At 42.4% G+C, this 23,227-nt stretch overlaps 1 protein-coding gene across 8 annotated transcripts in view; it reads left to right on the top strand.

Annotated features, from left to right (window-relative positions):
* Window positions 1-23,227, top strand: part of LOC102311757 (nck-associated protein 5) — a 177,153-nt gene that overhangs the window by 48,365 nt on the left and 105,561 nt on the right. For 7 of the 8 annotated variants that reach the window (XM_042219813.1, XM_042219812.1, XM_005920166.3 and 4 more), the window contains one exon: window positions 8,629-8,702. In XM_042219813.1, coding sequence (XP_042075747.1) covers window positions 8,629-8,702 — 74 coding nt within the window. Of the gene's footprint in view, window positions 1-2,657; window positions 2,823-8,628; window positions 8,703-23,227 lie in introns of those variants that run through there. The other variant, XM_042219827.1, reaches the window with a different exon arrangement.

The raw sequence follows: 23,227 nt of genomic DNA, 5'->3' as shown, positions 1-23,227 counted from the left end.
TAATGAACACTCAAAGCCGGGATTGTTACTGTTTTAAGCTGTTATAGGTCAGTAATCTGGCAATAACATGCAGTAACTTGAGGCTTTTTCCAAAAGCCTGTCAAGCCTCATAGACTTCCATGATAAAATTTTGAAGTTTACAGCAAAAATAACCTTTTTTATAGCCTAGTACAAACAAAGGTGTTAGTCTGTGTAGCTAAGTTCCTCCTCTTCACAACTGTATGCAAAAAAATAATAATTGCATATTTCAATTAAACTAAACCCGAAACATAATTAGGACACTGACAGGTGGGTGGACTTCCACCTCTCCATCATATTTTTGGTAATCAATTGCATTTCATGAAATTCTTCTTATTTTATCTACCTAGCAGTACAACCATAACGTGATATGCATGTTGCTAACCAAGCTAGCTAGCATTAGCTGCAATCTTAGTAGTTACAAACATGGTGTCTTCTGTCTCTAAACATGGTCAACATAAGGATCCAAAGTGGTAACTCACAGTGGCTGATAGCAACCAACTATGCTAGCAACTTTTCTATGATGTGAGTTTTTTGCAAATCAACGGGTTGGCAACTGGTTGTATTCTGGTTACATTTCTATAAAAATAACATTACTGAGTGCAATTAAATCACCATCCTAAATCGACTATGTCACAATTTGTGGAAGAAATATGAATTTGTGTTTTAATGCGAATTTTTGTCTTTGTAGATGGCAAAAGATTTGTGATTCTGATTTCAGTTAATTGTTGTATTATCACAAAATGATTGCAAGTATTTGCTAACTTGACCCTATCAACTTGGCAAAGCGCCTGCAGTCATTTAGCCTGTCCTGCAGTAACTATGCCACTATTGATGGCTTGATTAAGACTCTGTCTTATTGTGGTTTTATCACCGTCTTGGTGAACCAAAGTTGCTTTGGAGATGGCACCTGACCGTAAGTGGTCGCAGACCTGGTCCCTGTTTTAGAAGAAACCCAAGGCAGCAAGATGGCACAGTTGCAATAATTTGGTCATGGGAAATTTATTTTGGTCTCCTACACACTGTTTTCCCCAAGTGTGACTGTAGAATAATGCAATCTTTATAAAAAGCCTATAACAACAACAACAATAATAAAAGTAACGTCATAGCTTAATAACAACCTCTAGTGTTTTTGTTCATTTAAACGGTTTTATTCCTTGCATTTTTTGAAAGGCACTATACAAACTGTCAACCATTATAGTAGCAAAAATACAAAAACAACGCTAGTAAATGACATACGAATAGAAACTATATATACAGCATATACTATAAAACTATAAAAGAACTGTAAAAAAAACTGCTAATATAAAACTCAAAAGTCATCAAATAAAAAAAAATAAAAAAAAGAACTGAACAAGTCCACATGTACGAGCCACAAAATGAACAGCTATAAATATCTAATAGCGGTAAACTCCATTCATTTCACTGCTGTGCTTAAAATTAGACTAGAATTAGTGAGTGATTTGTGCAGCGTGATCAGTAAGTTTGATTGGCTCTTTGGGAACGGGGAGGGCAAAGCCACATTTCTGCCATTAAGGAACTCTCCAATAGATTTCTATTAAGGATTCTTCGAATGCGTCTTTCTCTGTAGTGTCTCTGACTGAACCAAGATAGATGATAGCCTCTGAGGACAGAGAAGAGCCGACCTCCCACGGCAGTAGAGGTCGTGACCTTGTCTCAGCCCATTGTGTCTTCTCAAGAATCAACAATTTCCTTTATGAATTCATCAAATCATTTGGATGCAGGAAATGGTTGTCCTTTATGCGACCGATGAAAATATCTGGGATCACATCTGCCACTGACAGCAATCCTCCCTGACAGATCAAGCTGACAGCACACAGACCTCTATGTTTTTCCCACATGAATAATAACACGCATTAATCCAAGAAGCTGCCCGCTCCGGCGATAAACAGCAGGGCTATCAGTGGAGATATCGGGGTCTGAGGATATGAGCGCCTGATGGCTGAGCTGATATTATGACGCCAGGTCATTGGGGATGTGAGTAAAGACCACTGAGAGATGGATCACCACCACAGAGCCCCGAAACATCCTGATAAGACTAATGAATTTAACTAAGGCTGAACTAAACCTGATACAAGCAGCAGTGGCTTTAGTCTTACCGGATAATATGATAGGATCACAGTCATTAGAAATTATACTGGGGAAACGAGAATACATTTTCATTGACGCTAATTAAATTTGCAGTGTTTACATCTTTTGCCGGTGATGTTCACATAAACTTTGGAGTATTGGATGGCAGGTGTATTCGGCAGCAGACACATCTGTGTGTTTGGCAGGAAGCCCAGACTAACAGCCCTATCAGATGTAGTATATCTCCCACACCTTGAGAAGTCACTGTCATAACTCATTCTCAAGTGTACGGTGAAAACCCCCCCCAAAACAAAACGCCCAGAACGAAATCTTAAATTCTGTTGGCCTAACCTTTGACTTGCAGTAGCCCATGTGGGACTGTTACTTTCTATCAAACCTGCAGCTTTTCAGGCTTTTCAGATGCTTTTTAAGTCCCACAGGCCTTGCTGGCATGTCATCAGTCTGCAAAAACAAATATATTCCTGGAAAGCAGAGATAGGTTGGCGGGATGGGTTGGGACGCAGGGTTAGGGAGGATCGAGGTTGTGACCTTGTCTTTGGCTGGGTGTTATTCCCAGAGGCTGCAGACCTCTACAAGGTGTCTTATCAGTCAAGCCAGGCGGAGGTTCTGATCTGCAGACACATCAAGGTGGTGGAAGGAACTTACATCAGCGAGGATTTAAAGGAACGTATCCTGACCTCTGCAGCAACCAGGTCAGTTTTATCTAGCTTAAAGTTTATTTATTTTTTCCAGTCGACTCCAAAGCAGCCGATATAAGAAGCAGACGCTCGTTGGGGATGTGGCTCCATCGCTCCTAATCTCCAAAAATGTGTGAAAGAGCAGAGTGTGCTTGCGAGGCTCATATGGATGAATAATGCATCTGATGTTTTATTACTGAGAAATCTGGACCATTAATCTTAAACAGATTGCACTGGCTTTGAGTGTCAGACAGTCTGCCTGTTTGCATGTTTGTGTGGTCAGAAGTATATATATATATATATATTAGTTCCCTCTCTGCTTCTTGGTGCCAAGGCAGTGGGGGGATGGCACTCACGTTTAAAAATTTCATAAAGGCACACAAGCAGTTGGAGGGGGGCCTGGATATGGGACTCGAGCCATGGCGCGAGTCAGGGGAAGCTCTTTCCTCGGCAGCTACTGAGCGCCTGCTTATCAAACGCTCTCACACACTTGAGTAAACACGGCTGGATAAACATTACTGAGAAGCAGCGGTCGTAGAGCATGAACATCTGCAAACACATTACCTGACAGGTTAACAATAGCTCGGCCCCTGCTTTTATTATAGCTGCAAAAATCAATGCTGTGCACAGCACTGGCTGTTAATGAATGGCTTTTTAAAGTGCAATATCATCTGTACCATGGGCAATCCTTCCATTCATTCACCTTAAAAAGCTTTCATTCTGCACACAAAAAAGAATAGGCAAAATGTGTATTTATAATTAAAACGGTTTCTTATTTAGGAAACCTCAAGTGCAGGAAATAAATTCCTCATTAGTCCAAAATCTTCCATAGGTGTTCAGCTGGGTGTAGACCTAGTGACCACAAACTCCATGGCATATGAAGTCATAGTAACTGGTGCAAGCTTTTTATATGTCCACACTGCAGGAACGTGGGACCAGGTTGCCAGCGAAAGGACAAAAGGAAGTACTCATCAAAATATCTAGTGATCCCTCATTTCTCATTGATGGGAACAAGATCCTAAAAGAGGCCACTTCGAATGAATGGCTCAGGTTTTAACCCCATTCTACGTTATACCTACAATAAGGAAATAAAATAACATTTAGACATTTGCTTTGAAAAGAGGCTTCACCTTGTTCAGCAGCTTCAAGTCCAATTGTCATCTTAAAACACTGAGTACGAGAAACAATTTTTAGTGAAATCTGTTACCTGTAAAATTAGATTTGCATGCAGCAGTCCAACCAATCTCGCCTTATTCAGTTTAATTTACCACAACGTCTCCTGAAGGTCTGTTGCTCTGTAAGTGCACATCTTGCTGTCAGGTGAAGTATATTGGGACTTCTGTAAAAGCCTCTTCATGATTTAGTATACTTTGGAGGTGCTTACGTACTCCTTATGAGCTTACAGCTCTTAGGACATTTTAAGCACTGTAAGGAATTGCATTCACCAGAGCGCTGGTCCTGAGAAATATGCCTCTGATAAAGTCTCGGGTCAGTAAATTCTGTGTTTTTTTTCCCCTCTCCAGTCTACAAGTGAGTACCTGGGCCTCGTGGGAACGGTACAGCTTTCACTCACGCCGTAAAACCGTCAGGAGTAATGCCTGGCTGAAGATATAACACGCGGCATTACATACATGAGTCATGCTTTAAATCTCCGCTTTAAATACCCTCCTATTTCACATGACAACAAGCATGCTGCATTCTCTACATTCCTTCATGTGTGCTGAGGATTATTTCAGTGCCCTGTCATTAGGACGAGGGCTACGTGATGACAACACTGACTTAGCCAGCTTTACTTGACTTTGATGTGGCCTGTAAATATTTCCCCTGACACAGGGCTTTTCGCAAAGAAGGTTCCCCTTTGTGGAGCAGTCGTAATCATTATAGGATTGTGTTGCTAATGGTGTTTCAGAGACAGATGTTTTACCCAAGAAGGTTCTCTTGGCCGCTTGAGAAAAAGTCACACATTTTAGTTGATGAATTGGCAGATGTTGGTTTGTTGAATGTTCAGAGTGTGCTTGTTTTCTTTAGACCAGTGGTTCAGCATATTTGAACTTCTTCATCTTCAGGGCCACTCATGTTCAAATGTGTTCACTTGAAGTCAGTTTTAATTGGATCTAGGTAACTTTCAGTTAGAGTTAGCTACAGTTATGGTAGGTACACCCTTTTTCATACCAGAACATATTGAAAAATAATCTGGTCTTTACAAGGTTTAAAATTAGGTGATGATATATTATCATACCAACATGCAGAAGTATTTCGTGAAAACCAATCACATCTCATGATTTAGTAGCGTGTAGAACTACATTTAGCAGCAATAACTTGAAATAATTCAGGTCTAAATGACTTTATCAGTCTCTCACATTATGTGGAGGAATTCTGGCCCACTCTTCTTTACAGTGTTGCTGCAGTTCCTTGAGACTTTATGCACAATTCTCTCAAGGTCCCAACTCAGCATTTCAATCAGGTTGAATTCTGGACTTTGACTGGCCCCTTGCAGCAGTTTGATTCTTCCATTTTTCAGCCATTCTGTTGTAGATTTGCTGCTGTGCTTGGGATCATTGACCTGTTTCATGACATAAATTGGGCGAAGCTTTATCTGTCAGACAGATGTCCTCACATTTGACTACCACTGTGCTGACAGCTAACAAGAGGTGATTGTGCTGATGTGTTGTGTTTTGTGCATTATGGTCAAGCATCTCCACTTTGGTCTTGTCCTTCTAAAGCACATTGTTGCACAGGTCTTGTGATTTTTTTCAGGTGCAACTTTGCAAACCTAATTCACCTTAGGGTGAATTTGCCTGGGCCTCCACTCCTGGGAAGACTGGCAGCTGTCATGAACGTTTTCCACTTGTAAATGACCTTTCTCACTGCAAATTATTTGGAAATGGCCTCACACTTCCTAGAAGGCAGCACCATTTGCTTCTTTAAGGTTATTGCTGATATATGTATCTGTGCTTTCACCTTCCTGTTCTAACTTTTCTGCCATACACAAGTTACACCTTTTTATTCATAATATATAAGCAGTTTCAACTGTTTATCCACACTACTAGCTAGCATACCTCCTACCAAAGCATGAGATCTTTCTGTTAGAGTGTACTTTGTTTCTTCTGCAGAACACATTTCACAGCTACAAGCTTCTCTCCGTCCACCCATGTGGTCAGGATGAATTCAGAGAACACAAACATGAACAATCATTTGCCATGGTTTACACTATTGATTAACTACTCCTGGAGCCAACGGTAAATTTAACTTTGGGAACTTAGCACTGAGCACTAATGGCCTTTTCGCCTTGGGTCTGAGTGCCATTCTGGCCCCGTTCTGTGACACTCTGAGACTGACAGATGGCTTTAGGGCAGTGTTGTTAGGCACTGTAATTGGTTGCTTTCCAAACATGAAAGATTTGTCATGCTGATTAAGTAAAAATGGATGATTCCAGTGATGAAAGGGATGATGGATGGAAACTGAGTTAATGTCTTTTGTTGTCATTTTTTTTTGCATGACAGAAATTGGAAAATGTGACACCACACTGTTAAGCATCGATCTGTTGTCGTTCTTTGCCCCTATTTGCCTAATGGTCACCAGAGTGCCCTTGAATGCAAACTCGGCAGGACACCTGGGCCTTTGCCATGTTCTCCTGGCACTGGTGCAAGCTGCTGGTGATGGCTGTCTTTGAGTGGCAGTCTCAGATGCGAGATTAGGTCCAATAATTGCTTAAGAAGCAGCAGACAAAACAACTGTGCTTAATGTATTTAGATCAGCAGTCTCTGAACATCTGGTGAATTTGCTCTCAAGGCCACAGCTTAAAAAAGCCCATGTAGTGATAACAGAAGTACTTTAGGTCTGTTCAGGCCCCAGATGTGGTTCACAGGGAGGTCAGAATCATTCTGTCCTCATATTGCTCAATGCAAATTATTAAAAGTGCTGTGTTACAGGCTGTGAAATAGTTCAGTGTTTCATGTCTGAAAAATCAATAAGGGTGTTGAAAGCCTGTGCCAAATAGTTGTATCTGATATCATTGTGTATGTGTTTTTCCACAGTATCATATGAAGTGTTCAGGGACCATCATTGCTACTCACCAGTCATGTTGTGGTAATGTCATAGCTTCCCTGTGAATCGGGGAAAAGACATAAAAACAATGCTTATAAGTAGAAGTAATAGCATAAAGATCGGCAACGTTCATGTAGTCATGACAATGTGTGAAGCTCAAAACTTTTACCCAGGAGACTGGGTTTGTGCTCTGTGTGAAACCAAAAGGGAATATTGAGCTGACTTGTTGTTTCTGCTTTTGTAAATGATCTGTTTTACCTGTTACTTTGCTTAGGCCTGGGCACCAAGCAACAGTATTGTGCAAAAGTCTTGAGCCATCCCCCAATCCTTTGTGTTTTGCTACGAAAAACAGAATCATTGTCATGCTGCAAAATGAAGCTGCTGCTGTTGCTATTATGGCAAGAAAAAATGTTAAAAAAAGATTAAATCATAATCACGTAAAGTATATTATAATGGCAGAAAGCCCTTAAGTCAGCATGCTGTGTTATTGCAACAGTGTTACTGGTCAATTGCATTGTTGGTGCTGGGGTTATGTTGGTTTTGACCATTAATGCAATATTAGACCATTTGTCAAATAATTGGTCATTTTTGAGGCTGTGTTGCTGTTTTTGGCTGATTATGTGGGATTTCCCAATGTGTTTCCCAGAAAAGTGTATTGCTATGATATAGTGTATCACTACAACAAGAAAAATTTCCATATTGACCAAACTTGTCTCGTGTGGACACTCTGCTGTATTTTATCATCAAGGGTTTTCCCACAAAGTTTGGAAACTGTAGACACGGTGTTTGTTTTTCATTTTTCTCCTTGAATTCTGGTCTACAACAGTGACTTTGTGCTTTATTGAAGGGATTTATTTTGGCAGTGACTAATTAGAGAACTGAGATTACAATAGCTGCAAAGGGAATTATGTTCAGATGCAGGCCAAGGCGCCACAGTTGCAGTAAAAGCAAAAATAAAAGGATTTATACTTCACAATCAACATACATGACATAAAAAAAAATGGATGGTTTGCAGATACTATGACCATTTTTCCCCTCCTAGACTGAGATTTCTGGCTTAGGGACTTCTTCTTGGGAATCCCCATTATTCAATTACACTCACAGCACATGATGAGAGTGTCTGGAAATCAATGGAGAGCATCTGTCCCACAGAGATAACCATTTACCCATGAGATGTATCGTGAGCTGTCAAGCTAATATCTAATTAATTAGTCTTAAACCTCCACCGCACTGATCTGACAGCACAGTGTGTGCTCTGCTGTGTACTGCAGGTAGACACTGAGTATCTGAAAACCCAGATGTTTGAAGTATGGTGCCCGCTGTATGTGGCCTATTTCTCACAGTTACAACCCCCTTCTGCTATATGATGTCAGACCACTAAGAAGCAAATCATTAGGCCAAAGCCGAGAAATCCTAACATCTGTTTTTTCCATTCTGCTCTCAGCCTTAGCTCATTTTGTGTGTGTTGTAACTCAGTAGCGCACATTTTGTGAGTGTGGGCTATTCCCAGCTGACATTACACTGCCGGGCTTGCTTCTGGGCCAGCCATTAGAAGTTACCCAGAGGTACTTCTGGAATTACACATGGAGAGGGGATAAGAGGCTAAACTGAATTATCACACCTTTTAAAAAGCACTCCTGTCTTGACGTTCTTTGACATTTATGAAAGCAACACGAGGATGCAGTCAGGGTGTGATTTTGCATGTATTCCTTTAATCAGTGTTAGCATTTGACTCTTTGATCATTTACACATAAAGTTTTCTGTCTCTCGGCAGGAATACATGGACGCCAACAAATGCATTGATGAACTTCTCAAGCAGCTCGAGGAGGAGCGCCGAAACGTCCGAAGGTAAGAGGTTCTGCCTGAAGATATCAGCAGCTGCCTGCAATTCATTGCCAACCAGAGGCTGCAGAACAATGTTGTTTGGTTTTGAGCTTGAGACAAGCTTTGTGCACAGTTCTTGAGAAATGCTTTTTGTGTTGGAAGCACACTAAAAGTGGCAGACAAAGGGGGAGACTCCAGGCTCAGTTTGGGGTTGACTGGGGGCATTTCTCATGGAGGTCCTTTGGAGCAGATTTGCACAGACAATGGAAATGAAGAGCTTATGGAGATGCCAATCTAATGACCTTGTCCCCTCAATGCTGCTATCATCCTTTCCCTTCCAGCGATGCACAGCCCCCATAGAAAAGAGAGACAATTTTTAAACTTCACCCTCTTTTGTACAACCCTTTCTCCATCTCAATGGAGCTGTATTCCCCCGGCTCAAAGTAATTTTCCCCCTGAGTGAGCAAAGAGGGGCTGGGGGTTGGACAGAGGGGAAAGGGGAATAAGGGTCTCAGGATCGGTGGCTGCGGGGGGTTAAATGACCACTGACCATCCCCTTTACTCGGCCAGGACAGCCCCTTAATAAAGGAAGTGATGTGTAAAGGAATGACCCTCTCATCTAAGTCATCCCCACCCAACTTTCTAAGACATCTCGTGTGAGAGCCAGAGTGACCTAATAGCCACTTAGATGACCTGTGCAAACTGACCTGGGGACCAAATGGTTTCAAAAGCCTTGAACTTGTACAACTGCAACTGATTGAAGTACCCTGATTACCCTGGAAGCTGCATGTGAAACACAAATGCCCCAAGTAGTGTAGATTGGGCATTAACTGGTCATTAACCTGCCAGCGCCCTACCACGGAGTCCATGTGATGTCTGATTGCCCACTAGTGAAAAAATAGTGGATAAATGCCAGTGGGCTCTCTTCATGGTGCTCCCTTTTCAAAGCTCTACCTGTCCAGCTTCTGTCCAGCTTCCCATTTACTGTTTGTACCCCATGTGAGATGGTCAGTCAGTAAAAGTAGACAAAACCTGAGAAACCAAACCAAACCACTAACGGTCAGTTTGGTATGTTTTAAAAAGGACTAGACCGATTCTCTAAGTATCCCCCAATGCACCCCTGCCTTGTAAAACTGACATTTGTTTCCTTGAGGTTCAAAGATATAAACTCACTCATAACTCAAAGTAGTTTTTGCCATTTGAAGTACATCTTTCAAGTCAGTATCTTGATTGAAAGAATCATGGATAAAGGCTCCAGTTTTTCACGTAATGCTGGTGTCTTGAGGAGAAGTGCTATTTACAAAGATTGCTTTTGTCTTCCATGGGCTCTAGTGAGAGATTCAACTGTGAGGGCTCTGCATTGTTGCAAGCCTCTAGATGTTGTAAACAAACCAGTGGAAATCCGTACTTTGAAAATTCCTCGTCTTTGAAGCTCAGTTTTTAGAAACAACATACCACCAGCCAGGATTTGTTCTCATTTCTTTTCCAGTGTTGTTAGATTCAGAGCGGCGACAGTGATGAATGATTTCACAAAGGCTTTTGTTCAGCTAAAACATAGACCTCGACTTAAAAAAAAAAAAAAACAACCCAAAAAACCGCCTCCTACCCCTTATTAGGCAGCATCTCACGATGCTGTAGATGTCTCCCTCCACCCCTAAGAATATGGGGCCCATCAATCAGTCAAGAGGAGAAAGAGAAGCCCGTACATTCCTCTAGTTCTTTACATCCTTCCTTATGACCCAGTGACCTACTACATTCATGGCTCTCATTGTACCATATTATGGGGTAGTTTCACACTGGCAAGGTACACCAATTGGACAATTATGGCTGATCTCTGTCCTAATTTCACTTTTTTCTTTTATGTTAGAAGGCAGATACTACTTTCATTTAATTGCTAAATATGCACATCTTGGTCTTACTTTATATTTTTGATCAAATGGGAAATAGGTGAAACTTCTTTTGTCCAGTTTCCTCAATTTTTTTAAGGACACACTGCACACCATGCTGAAATATGCCAAGTTTTTAGCTAATAACTCTTTGGAAATCACCTTGTTGGTGCAAAAATAGTATTTTATGTCTGTCAAACTGTGTTATCTTTGGAATTTTATATTTAGACACAACACTGGTTCATCCGTTGAGTGTTTTATGCTTGAATGATTCATAGGTCAGCGTTAAGTGGCTTAGGAAATGATAAATAATCCTCTGAAAATGGCCAGTAACAAGGACTAGACTAAAAGTGAGTGAAAAAGTAGCCAATGTCCAAAAAAAGCTTTGAAAGACCTCCAGAAAGCCTGGAGGGCTATTGCCCGAGAGTGCTTGAATACATTTCAAGAATATCTGGCTCATTGGAAGCAAAATATGAAAGAAATGAGTGGTGGATCGAGACTTTTGCATTTTTATAAATTAAAAGAAAACATGGATGTGGTGTGTTGTGCAAAAGCTGGAGTTTTCACTGATGTTTGCCAAGTGGGTGTCATCTGTACCTAAACAAGCTCCAAATGTCGCAGAGCTACAGGTGGTAAGTGTAAATTAATGAAAAACATGGATTTTTAATTATCTGAATCTAATTAAAGATAATTTTGAGTGTCAGAAACACCTGCTATATCCTCGTCATCCTAAAGCCCCATGAGTTCACATGCAGATACACAATCGCCGTCTCTTGCACTCGGTCGCAGCATCATTGCTCGATGGAGCACAAAGCCCCAGTGGGATGCTGGCCGGCCTCTCCCACTCGATCTATTCAATGTGACCACGTCCTTGACAGACGGAAACAAAAGCTCCACGGCACAGTGTCAACATCAGATGGAGCAAATCCAAATTTGGAAACATCAGACACGTTGTACAGTTGGACACCAAACCCAGGGTTTCCAGTTATTCATCGTTTGTTTGCAGGGCACTCATTAAACATGATGAAATGTCTTTTTAAAGGTTTACACTCTCATTAGTGGTGGCCTTGATATGCCGCTGACACACAGTTGAGTCAGGGCAGGTTGGATGTGTTGAGGAAAAAGAGTTTATTAAAGTCGTTGCTGAGTGACAGACATGTGGTGGTGGGGAACATATGGATGCTCTGCAGCACTAAAAAGCATGACGGGCGGGGAGTGAGTTTGCATGACCTCTTTTTGACAAGCTGCTGTGTCAAGGCACCGTGACTGTGTACGTAATCTTCCCTGTGGATTAAAACAATGCAGATTAGTTTTTTTCCCTCTTTCCATCTCTACTTTCCCACTGTTGATTTGTCAATGTGCTGAGCTGGGGTTTTTTGTTTTTCCACAAATCTTCCCCTGACCTTGTTTTCAGTGGCCATAGCTGGCCAGTGTAAGGGGTCACATGGCCCAGAGCTGGTCTCACCTGCCATTTTCTGCCTGCTGGAGCAGATGGCGTTTGTCTGTGACCCTTTCCACACCTTGGAGGACAAGGAGGGATGAGGAGGGTGGCTGGCAGGCGGTGTGGGGTATGACTGAGAGAGGGGGGGGGGCTCCCTCATAGCAACTGGGAAGTGGGGAGTTGTTGTGATGAGGGAGCAGGGAGGGAGGCAGGGGACTCAGCTGGAGATGCTCGGGGCTTAGGACAGGTTGCAGGGAGCAGGCAACTGCAGCTGCAGCCCAAGTCGAAAGGACATTAACGACGACATCTGCTGATCAATAAGCTATTTGTCATGTTCATAGAGCAGCCCCGCTCCGAAGACGGCAGAGATAGAAAGCGGAGGTCAGATCAGATGTGCTCTTAGGTGGGGGATTATAGCTAATAGGACTTGCTTTGTGTAAGTGAATTCGCCTGTGGGTGGAATTGAAATTGGTCCATTTTTTCTCTGAGAAGCAGCTCAACATTTCTGCCTATTTGTCCTTCCTTGATCATACAATGTTTGAGCTTTAAGACCAACTATCAAAGACTGACTGGAAAGTCAAGAAAGTCCTTTCTTGAGCTGCAAATTCTCAAAATTGTTTGAGCTATTAAAAGTTTTCTGAGAGACTCTGAATTTTCTTAAAGTTTGTCCTTCTTAAGGGCATTGCTCGTACAAAGCGCCTTCGCCTTTAACCGAGGATGGTGGCGTTAAGTGAGAGAAAGAGCTAAATGAGTGAGCCTGTAAACATGCCAGAGAAAGAAAGACCACAGGAGCACAAAGCTGGGAAACAGCTTTACAAATCTGGACCTTGCTGATGTTGCTACAAGCCATATCTGGCCTCAAAGACGCCTGTGTGCTGCCGGCGGTCTGAGCAAGATGAAAGGCTGTAATCCTCAGCTGAAGTATGCGGCGAGGCCTGCTCTGCCGATGAGGAGGTGGATAGGGTTCAGCCTCCCGCAAACCCCTCCGACGCCCCGAGGATCTGCTGTCTCGCTTGGGCGAGAGCCATGCATTTTACAACTTTAATTGGATAAGTTGACCGGTCTAATGCAATAATTTGATCACGCTAAGCCTTAAAGAGATCTAATATGCTCCCAAAGTATATTTGTGCGCCCTCTGAAGTAAATGACTGAACCTAATCCATCCATTAGAGGTCACTTTACGGCCCAGGAGTCCAGACTCCAAAATATCTTAAAGGAGCAGTTAGTGGGCAAATAAATCAGTCTGTGAAACCCTCATTTAAACTTTCATGCGAGGGTGGAATTTGCCTTTTTAAATTTGTTGGTATTTTTCCTCAAGACTTTGTTATTTTTTAATAAAATGCTCGATTAAACCTTGTGGAGTGTAAACCATGAACAGCCAGTGGTAAAATGACAAAAGTCTCTGCTTTTCATGTATAATTATCTGGTTTTGCATATTATTTTCCTACTTGATGGCCAGTACGAGTTGTTTAGCAGCCCAGTATAAATTATCAGTCGGTGGCCGCCAATAACACAACCGTGACTGCGTGGTTTCACTCTGCTGAAAGGAAGATATGATGAGTTAAGTGTGGTTTAAAAAAAATCCAATTCAGAAGCTGTAACTGTGACTTTTCCTTTCAACTTAGCTTTCCCTTTGTTATAATATTTGCTTAATTTTCACCCATTTGTTTGGTTAGTTTTAGGCACCAGAGATGCTTGGTTTGGTTTATGAATGTTTTTGCTAAAATACACCCTTGTAGCATAAATCTTGTACTATAGAGCTGAATTTATTGTGTACCGTGTGTTCTATGCTCTGCTTTGTGACCAGAGGTTACATGCACTTCACAAAGCCACTAGATTTATCTTGCTGCTTACCTTAAATATGGTATATAAGGCAAAACACAGTTTGTATAATTCTAATGAGCTTGAAAGTCAATATTTGAAAGTCAATACCTTTATTCTTCAGCACAGTCTGAACTCTCTTAGGCAGCTTTTGTGTCATGTCTTCAAGTAGTCTTCAGGAATAGTTCTCCATGTCACGGGTTGCCGGGGCAAGCCGTGCGAATTATTAAGGACCCAAAATGCAGGTGGCTTCTGAGGTGAGCGAGCTTTATTGCGACAGTGATGTACAACACAAAAGAAAGGATGGCGAGGAACAGAACTGAAAACACTCTAAACTGGGAAAACTAAAACTTAAACAACAAAACCTGACCATGAACGAGGGTACCTTGCAGGGAGAACTGCGCGGGGAGAATGCACAGGAAGACGGGGCAAAATACACAGAATGACCGAAGGGAATAACACAGACGAACCAGCAACGAGGACGAGGGAACACACACTATAAATACACACCAGTAATCAGGGGATGGGAAACAGGAGGGAAACACACCTGGGAGACATAACAGCTGACGAGGCAGGGGAAACGAGACCTTCAAAGTAAAACAGGAAACACACCGACTGAACACAACACACACCAACTAAACACAGGCTGGGGGACACAGACATAGGGACATGAAACGTGAAACAGGAGAGTACAAAAACCCAAGATAACCAAAACCACAGAATAATAATAAACTTAACATAAACACGGAGTCACAGACTCCGGACCATGACACTCCAGGCTTCCTGAAGGACATTCAAAGCTCTTCTTTGGATGTTTCTGCCTTTTGTTCTGTTCTTTGTCCACATGATCCCACACTGCTTCAATAATGTTGAGGTCCAGGCTCTGGGGAGGCCGATCCATGACTGATAGTGCTCCACTGTGTGTTTTTCTTGACAGTGGGTTTGGGTTGTTTTCATGCTAAAAAAAATTAAATTGCGCCAATTAGAATCTTTCCAGATGTTACTGCATGTTAAAGTCTGATGGTACCTTTCTGTGTTCATAAATCATCAATTTTGACAAGATCTCCAACAACACTGGATGAAATGCATACCAAACCATAACAGAAACTCCGTCGTGTTTTACAGATGGCTGTAGACACTTTTTTACCTGTCTCCTAACCTCCATCAGACTTGTTTCCACTAATTTTCAGTTCAGTTCTTCTGCAATTTTCATACCTCAGCTTTTTCTGTGTATTTCCCTTCTTTAAGAATGGCTTCTTGACAGCCACCCTTCCACTGAGACCATTTCTGATGAGGCTTCATTCAGCTGAAGGTCTACATGCATCTCTCAGGTCCAAGTTTCTTCAGATTTTTTAAGGACATACTACACACCAGGTCGACCAAACAAAACATTCCTTGGACTTGACTCAAAATGAGAATGAATGAGAAAAAGATGGAGAAAATGTCCAAAGAAATAATGCTGAAATTTGTTGTAAATAGCAGCAAGTTGTTAACATGTGTGAGAATTTGTTTTCTTGAAGGAAGTAGCAAGTCGACAGAAAAGCTTCTTGTTTATCTTGACCTCACTTCACTGTGAACACAATGATAACCTCACTGAAGCCTGAAGTTAAGGAGGTGACACCGCCGCCCTGTGACATAAGTCAACACGTGCTAGGTTATCTTCTCAGAAACTCGCTAACTCTGTCTAGCTGGGACGATCTTCCCCATCCCCCCACACCAAAACAGTCCAGGCCCTGGTAAAATACATGCATCAGTTTTATGGAGCTCATGAGAGGAAAAGGTTAATCGAATGGTTTAATGAGGCCTTTTACCGAAGCGTCTTCAAGGTCGTTTTCATAGGTGCATTCCCCTGTTCATTGCATATGAGAACCTGCCAGTAATTCTGATGTTTTCTGATTGGTTTCAAGGTTAAGTACACTGCAGAGCCGTAGTGTACTGGCTGTTTTTCTGAAAATAGCTTAACCTAATGGATCTGTCCTTTCCCTGTACATGCAGTGTTTCACTAAACCATTTTCTAGTGGTTTCACAACATGCATATGCAGCATTTTAAAGGACTTGTGACACTTATTCTTGGCATTTCCACTGAATGGATTATTATCTGCATTCCTAAAAGCAATTAGGTGCACTTAAGAGACTTTTTGCCAGTGGGATTTTGTGTAATGCCTAATTACTGCTGGTGTTTCACCGGGTTCTCAGACACTCAATTTAAATGTATTGTACTGTAAAGAAACACTTCTACACATTAGTATATTACTTTATCTGATTTCAGCTGAATTGACTGTTCACCACAATGTTCAGGTCTGTAAACTTTAGTTGAGTTCTTCACCGTACAGTGAATAGATTTTTGTCAAGATCAGCTCTAGGGTGAATATGTTATGACTCCTTTTATGCTCCTGAAAGTGTGCCGTTATTTTGACTAAAACATGTGCTGCGAAGCACTCCGGTAAACATCCTCGCTTTAAGATGAGCAGATTGATAGAGCCCGTGTGGTTTTCATTGTTGACACAACCTGTGTGGTGGCAGTCACAGTGGTTGCAACCATGCTATTTACCCCCAGCTCAGGGCTCTCTGGAAAACATCCTCATGTCGTTGAGGAAACAGGAAAGGGTGAAAATGTGTGAAAATCAAAACACTGCAGTCCTGAAAGTGGGTGTCCTGTGAGTCTCTGATGAAGTGATAAGTTGTAAAATTGAATGTTTCTTAAAGTAAATGTAGAATAATGTTTCAGGACAATGTACTGGTCAGTTTTAAACAGAACTCTGGAGTCGGATCCTAAGTGGAGCAGGTGGGATGGATAAACAAACCCAAAGGGCTACAAATTAGACTATACAGGCCTCAGCTAGTATGTTAAATGCTCTTGACAGTACAATTAGAAGAAGACTGAACAAGTATAGTTTGTAGGGTCTTTCAGGAGAAGGAACAAAAGTGCCTAAAGACGAACATGGCAGCACAGCTTAGGTTTGCATCTGGACATAACACAAGACTTCTGGAACAAAATCATTTGGACCAAAGTGAAAATGTGTGGTCATAAAGCACAAAGCCAAACACCTCATATCCGCTGTCAGCATGGCGATGGAGGGGTGATGATTTAGGCTTTTCTTGCAGCTACAGGACCTGGACACTTTAAACTCCTCTGTATACCAAAGTATTCTAGAGTCAAAAGTGACTTTATCTGTACGACAGATAAAGATCGGCCCAAAATGGGTGCTGTGACAGTACAACAAATACAGAATGGCTGAAAAAGAAACGATTTAAGGTGTTACAATGGTCCAGTCAAAGTCCAGACCTCAACCTGATTAAAATGCTGTGCTTACTGGACCTTAAGAGAGCTGTGCATAAACCTCAATGAAAGAAGAGTGGGCCAGAATTCCTCCACAATGATTTGAGAGACCGATAACATGAGACACAGAATAATTACTTCAGTTATTTCTGCTAAAGGTGGTTCTTTAAGTTACTGAATCATGAGGTGGACTTTTTCACAGGGCTGCACAAACACATAGAACTGATTTTAGAGAGACAGGTGGAAACAAATTTAGGTGGGGCAAACAATCCCAAAGGAGGGGAAAGAAGTAAAACTAACATTTAAACTCAAACAGGAAGTAACCAAAGGACAACAAATTGACACTGAAACATGAAAACGGAGGTGGGAGAGAGAAATGTGAGTGGTTAGAAAACAACAATAGAAACCACTAAAAACAAGTGGCTACCACAAGGGCCACAACATATGCTGCTGACCATTAAATCATAGCCATTAAGAAGACGATAACTGTCCATCTTAACAAGAATTAACACAAAAACATGATGTGCTTAAGTCTCTGTCAGTGGTGTAAGGCGCTGCATGGATCATGATGAACATAGGGTGGAGAAAGCAGTTACAGATGCAGGAAGGTGGGGTTTTAATAGTCTTGTAAAACCCCACCCAAGTGTCCTGCATTTTGGGATAATCTTCCCCATCTCCAGAGATGAGCTCCTGCAGCACTGCTGCAAGAGGGCCCGGGACTGTAACCAGAAAGTACAGCATATAAACACAGTGAAAAAGTGAATGTCAGCTTCTGTTAACCTCTTGGTAGCTGGAGAGAGGCTGATGGTTGCTTTAGATCACAAGGACTGCAAAGCCTTGTTAAACGTATTACATGTAAAGATCAATATCAATTTAGAGACTCCCCATCTGGTTTAATGATTGGTTAGAGTTCACAGTTTTCACTTTTCGGCTCTGAACATAGAGCTGGTCAAAGGTTCAATCCTCATCTTGCATATTTGAGTCAGACACTCCATATTCTCCCGATGGATCCATTGGTGTGCTTGATGGCTAAAAAGCACTTGAAAGGCATAAAATGAAGCGGTGAATGAATGCTCGTGTGACTGGTTGAATGTGGCTTGTAGGGGAAAAGTGTTCTGAGGGCTCGGCTGGAGTACAAAAGCACCATTTAAAGCGTATCTAATTTTGACCTGCATTTGACCATCTCTAAACCTAATCGAGCTTCTAAGTAAAAGTAAGTAAGTAAGTAAAATTTATTTATATAGCACATTTCACAGATAAAAATCACAAAGTGCTTTACAATAAGCACTTTCTGATTGCATAAGAATGAGAGGATGCATTAAATGTTGTGTATTCTGAATTTGCTGCTTTCTTTAAAAAAAAAGTCTTTCTGCTGCGAGATCTAACTGTCCCTTTGATTAGAGGAGGATAAAACTAAGATTACCCCATAATAGCCCCCATTTGTGAATTGTAATCACACAAGGAATGCTCTTTTTCTTAAAAAAAGATTTACTTAAGTTTAATTAAAGATACCGCCATCAGCGTTAATCCAGCTCATTCCACTCCTAATGACTTTAAACATTTCCTGAGATCTTCCAGAGAGGAAAATCTCGGTGCACTTGATGATGTCTCACTGGACTGGCATCGTCCCCCACCCCCCCCATCAACCCCCTTCCCTGCTCTAATGAAACATGACCGAAGACTGCGTTGCGGGTTTTCATTGTATTACACACTTCATCTTGCAACAAAGAAGTGAAATGACACACATGTAGATGCTCACTAACATGCAGGGAGTCCCCGGAGGAAGCCCCGCCGTGTGATTTGCATCTGTCTTGTGCAGATCCAGGGCAAGCTAGTGTTGGGTAAACAAACAGGCCTGCCTGTCTGCAGAATGGCATTTCCTTTACTCATCATTGTGCACAAAATACTCCCTGAACCTCTTCCCAAAAGATTCCCGTCCATGTTGACAGCTAAATATCCACGCCTAGCACCACCGACGTGTTTCCAAATGACTTTGCACCTCTTGCTTGCTCAGACATTTTAGATGGTTGCTCTCAGAAACAAATCTCAAGCCCAAACGTTTGGGCTAATCTAGTGTACGATTAAAGGCTGACTGGGAACACACACCTAGACTGTAGAATCGACCAGTCTGGTAATGACCTCAAGTGACGCACGCCGGTCGCCCCTGGTCGCTCATCTGTGATCAAGCTGCAGGGGATTAATGTCACGGAGGGAAAGTGTGGCTGACCGCCAGAGCAGCGGGCCGACAGGATGTTTGTGCGTTCGTGTGGTGCACTTACTCTTACTTTTCTAAACATTTCAGGGCCCTGTACTACACCTGAGTGCACCTACACTTCACTACAGTTGAAATATTGCCAGCTGCAGTGCTTTAAAAACTATCTGCTGTATTTAGCTCCATCTGGGTCAGCATTATCATGCTGCCCACAAAGTAATGCATCAATTATTTAACACTGGAAGGAACTGTTCTTCATAATGAGCACTTTCAAGCCCTCTCTAGCCTGAAGATATCGCTCTGATGAAATGCGAGGCATATCCAGTTCGACGGCAAAGCAAGCTGTGCGTTCGTTTTACGTGATGTGTTTATATTTTACAGGCCAGTCCAGGAATCGGTGCTCGCTGTTGTCTCATTTTAAATAATTTTTTTTGGGTGGTAAATTGAGCCAACAACTTTATTTTGTGCCAGATAAATCCATTTAACAAGGTTACTGAAAGCTTTGATTCCAGCATGAACTCTCCAAATGGGAAATTTGTTTTGAACTCACTTGCAAAAATGCAGTTTACACATCGTGACAGACTTGTAATAGAGTATTTTTGCATGGCTGAATTGCTACTTTCACTTCAGTAAACGTCCTAAATACTTCTTCAACCGCTGCACACATACTACTACTACGAGCACCAGCGTCCTTCTAACCCGAAAGGACCTCAGAGGTGCTGACACTCACGCTACATGCAGCCACAGCCAGCATACCTCAGACCACCCTGCACCCTATTACAAATCCATATCGACCCACCGGCCCTCCGGCCACTGTCCCAGCACCGGCCTGTCTCCTTCCCTGTACCCCCTCCTCCCTGTGGAATGCTAACCTAGTCCGAGTGTGTGTGTGTGTGACAGTGGTGGAGCCAGGCTGGCTGTGTGGGCGGCCGAGTGTTTCCAAACAGTGGAATCTGTCACTGACACCCCTGGCAGAGCAATAAGCGGCGCCTTAATGAGCTCAGCAGATCACTCAGCGCACACACACACACACATGTGCACGTTCATATACGCATATGAATTTTGCAAACATCATGCGCACACACTTACACAATGGTGTTAGTGGACTTAATTATCACTGTGACAACGTATGGATTATATTTTGCACGTATTGCATGAAGACACGCACACAATAAACTGTAAATAAAGGATGGGAGTTGCCACCCTGACTTTACATATTAATTAGTGAAGTGACGATTTCAGCTCACACTCACAGGCTTGGTTAGCAGGGTGCATAAGTGCATAGCACAGACGCAGATAGCTGCTAATTAGTGCTGAGTATCATACAGATAAAAGAAAAGAATTTCACCCAGCAACACTGGCACGAAGAATTCTTAGGCTGTCAGTAGAGTTGTTATTGCATTAATAAGAGTCCAAAGGGCTCTAACAGCACAAATGCAGTCACGACATCCAGTTCAGTAACAAATGGAAAGACATCTATAGGCCTGGCTAGCTAGAATCACCTGTCATTATGCCACACACAACTTTCAGCCCTAATAATGGCGGGGAAAAGGGTTTTGTTGTGCTGGGCTATAAATATGTGCTTACAGTAAGGGTGGTCTACAGGGATTGACTCTTTCAGACATGGCTTCATTTTTCAGTCCCAGACGTTGTGCACGTGTACAGTCAGACTGTAGTCTATATAGTAGTGTGCAAAAGTCTTGAATCACCCCGTGTTTCTTGATATTTTGCTTTGTAAATGGGAAATAGATGCAGTGATTTACTGAAATATGTGCAAACATACATGTAAACACACACTAAAGGCAAAAAAACAGAGATTGTACAATTCTAACAAGCTCAAAAGTCAGTATTTGGTGTGACCACCTTTATTCTTCAGCACAGTCTGAACTCTTTTAGGCAGCTTCCTTCCTTCCACTGAGACAATTTCTGATGAGGCTTCAGTAGATGATCAGCTGATTCATCTTTAGAAATGAAAAGAAAATGATGTGTTTCTGTGACAGGTTGCTAGAAACAAAGTGGCTAAAGATACCATTTAAAACCAGTTTGTTGCTGAGTTGTCTTTTATGTGTTGTCACAGCACTTGTTCATCCCTTCAGTTATGTTTCTTTTGATGATTCATAGGTCAGTGTTACGTGGCTTAACAAAAAATGCTTCGGTACAAGGACTGGACTGAAAATCAGTGAAAAAGAAACCAATGTCCAAACAAACCAGAAGAAACAAGAAGAAGAAACTTGGAGACGTTTTGCTCAAGAGGAGTGAAAAAAACTTCAAGAAGGTCTAGCTTGGAAGCAAAATATAAAAATATGAGGGGCAGCTGAAGACAAATATGCACCCGTGCACATCCACCAGTGTATACCTAAAATGTACGGACTTTAACTTCACATGCTTTCACAAACCCATTCATTATGCAATTACAGTTGTCAGACCATGCACGCACACACACACACACACACACACACACACACACACACACACACACACACACACACACACACACACACACATGCAGATATGCACTTATGGTACCATCATTATGTAGTTAAATGGAAGTAAACAAAGCTAAGCAAACAAGCATCGCTTATTTCCTGCAGGAAAAAAACACAGTGAGCCTCACATCTGTTGCACTGCACAGCGCTACTCGCTGTTTCGGCGCTCCCCGTCGATCAAATTAAAGCCAACGGCACGTTCGATATTTCTTGATTACTGTGCGCGTCCTTGTGTTAATGCTGACTCAGCCATTCATTCATCTGTCTTTATTTTTTTTAACCCAAATGGGACAATGGTGTGTAATTGGTGACCACCTGCTCGTAAAATCAAATCTCGCTCGCTCCACATTCAGATTTCCCCTCACGAGACAGCTGCGCTTATGATAAACACAATTACCCCGCCCTGCGTGACACTTTGGTCACGAGCGCAATCATCGGGCATCATGAATCTCTCAGAGTTTTATGATGACAAATGACAATGTCGCTGCCGGCTTTAGGAGACATCTGATGACGAGTGTCACTTTTTTGGGGCGGTTTATTTACCTTCCCTTATCTTGACGTGAGCAAGCTGCTCCATCAGCCTCCTGCAGACTCATTTTGCTTCGCGTGATTGTTTGCTGAGGACATCACTGACAGTGGCTGTAGAGCACAGTGGCAGCGATGGCCCCAGCTCTAAGTTTCCCCTGTCCTTTCTTTACCCTCTTTAACTGAGCACTCCTGTCACCGGGACCCTTTTAATTCTCCCCTTTTCACCCATCCGGTGCCCGCCTCCTCCTGCACTGGTCCTATTGGGGAGTAGACAATAGAACCCCCCCATCACCCTCCTCTTCTTCCCCACTTTTGCCTCTTCATCCCCCCCCTTCTCATCTCCATCCTGCCTGGGTTGAGGCTGCGGGCTTCATGCTGCAGTTAGTCACAGCCATTCAGCTGGGACTGATTGTGATTGTGGCAGATGGGCCGGAGTCACTCGGCCCAGCAGACCCAAGCACTTCTTTCTTTTTCCTTTTTTTTCTCCTCCTCCTCGCCTTCTCCTTCGCTTTTCGTCTTTTCGCTCTCTTCCTTGCTCTTGATCTCTTCCTCGGTTGTCTCTATCTGTCTTTTGTCAGCACGCTTGTCTCTTTGTGTTGCAGTGTTTTCCCCGTCCACATTTCTCTCTCTTTTTTTTTGTACAAGGGCTCAATTTGGCTGGCTTAGGCGTCAGAGTAGGTGGTTGTCAGATCATTTAATGGGGACTGACACCCCCCGATCTCCCCACAGAGCTCCCAATTTGACTATTTTCCCATTTTTGCAACTTTCTGTATGATCAAACAAGGGTGCCAGCCTCAGGAAAGGATCGACCAGGTGTGCAGGGAGACAGAGTGACTACCTGAAAGTTGCAACTTTACCACATTTTTGCATGTGTGAGCTCTTCTGTCCCCCCCCC

The sequence above is a fragment of the Haplochromis burtoni genome, unplaced genomic scaffold, assembly GCF_018398535.1.
Source record: "Haplochromis burtoni strain Fernald_Lab_line unplaced genomic scaffold, NCSU_Asbu1 Contig_38, whole genome shotgun sequence".
Lineage (NCBI taxonomy): Eukaryota > Metazoa > Chordata > Actinopteri > Cichliformes > Cichlidae > Haplochromis > Haplochromis burtoni.
Note: the sequence above shows the minus strand (reverse complement) of the source record. Positions and strands in the feature narration are given on the sequence as shown.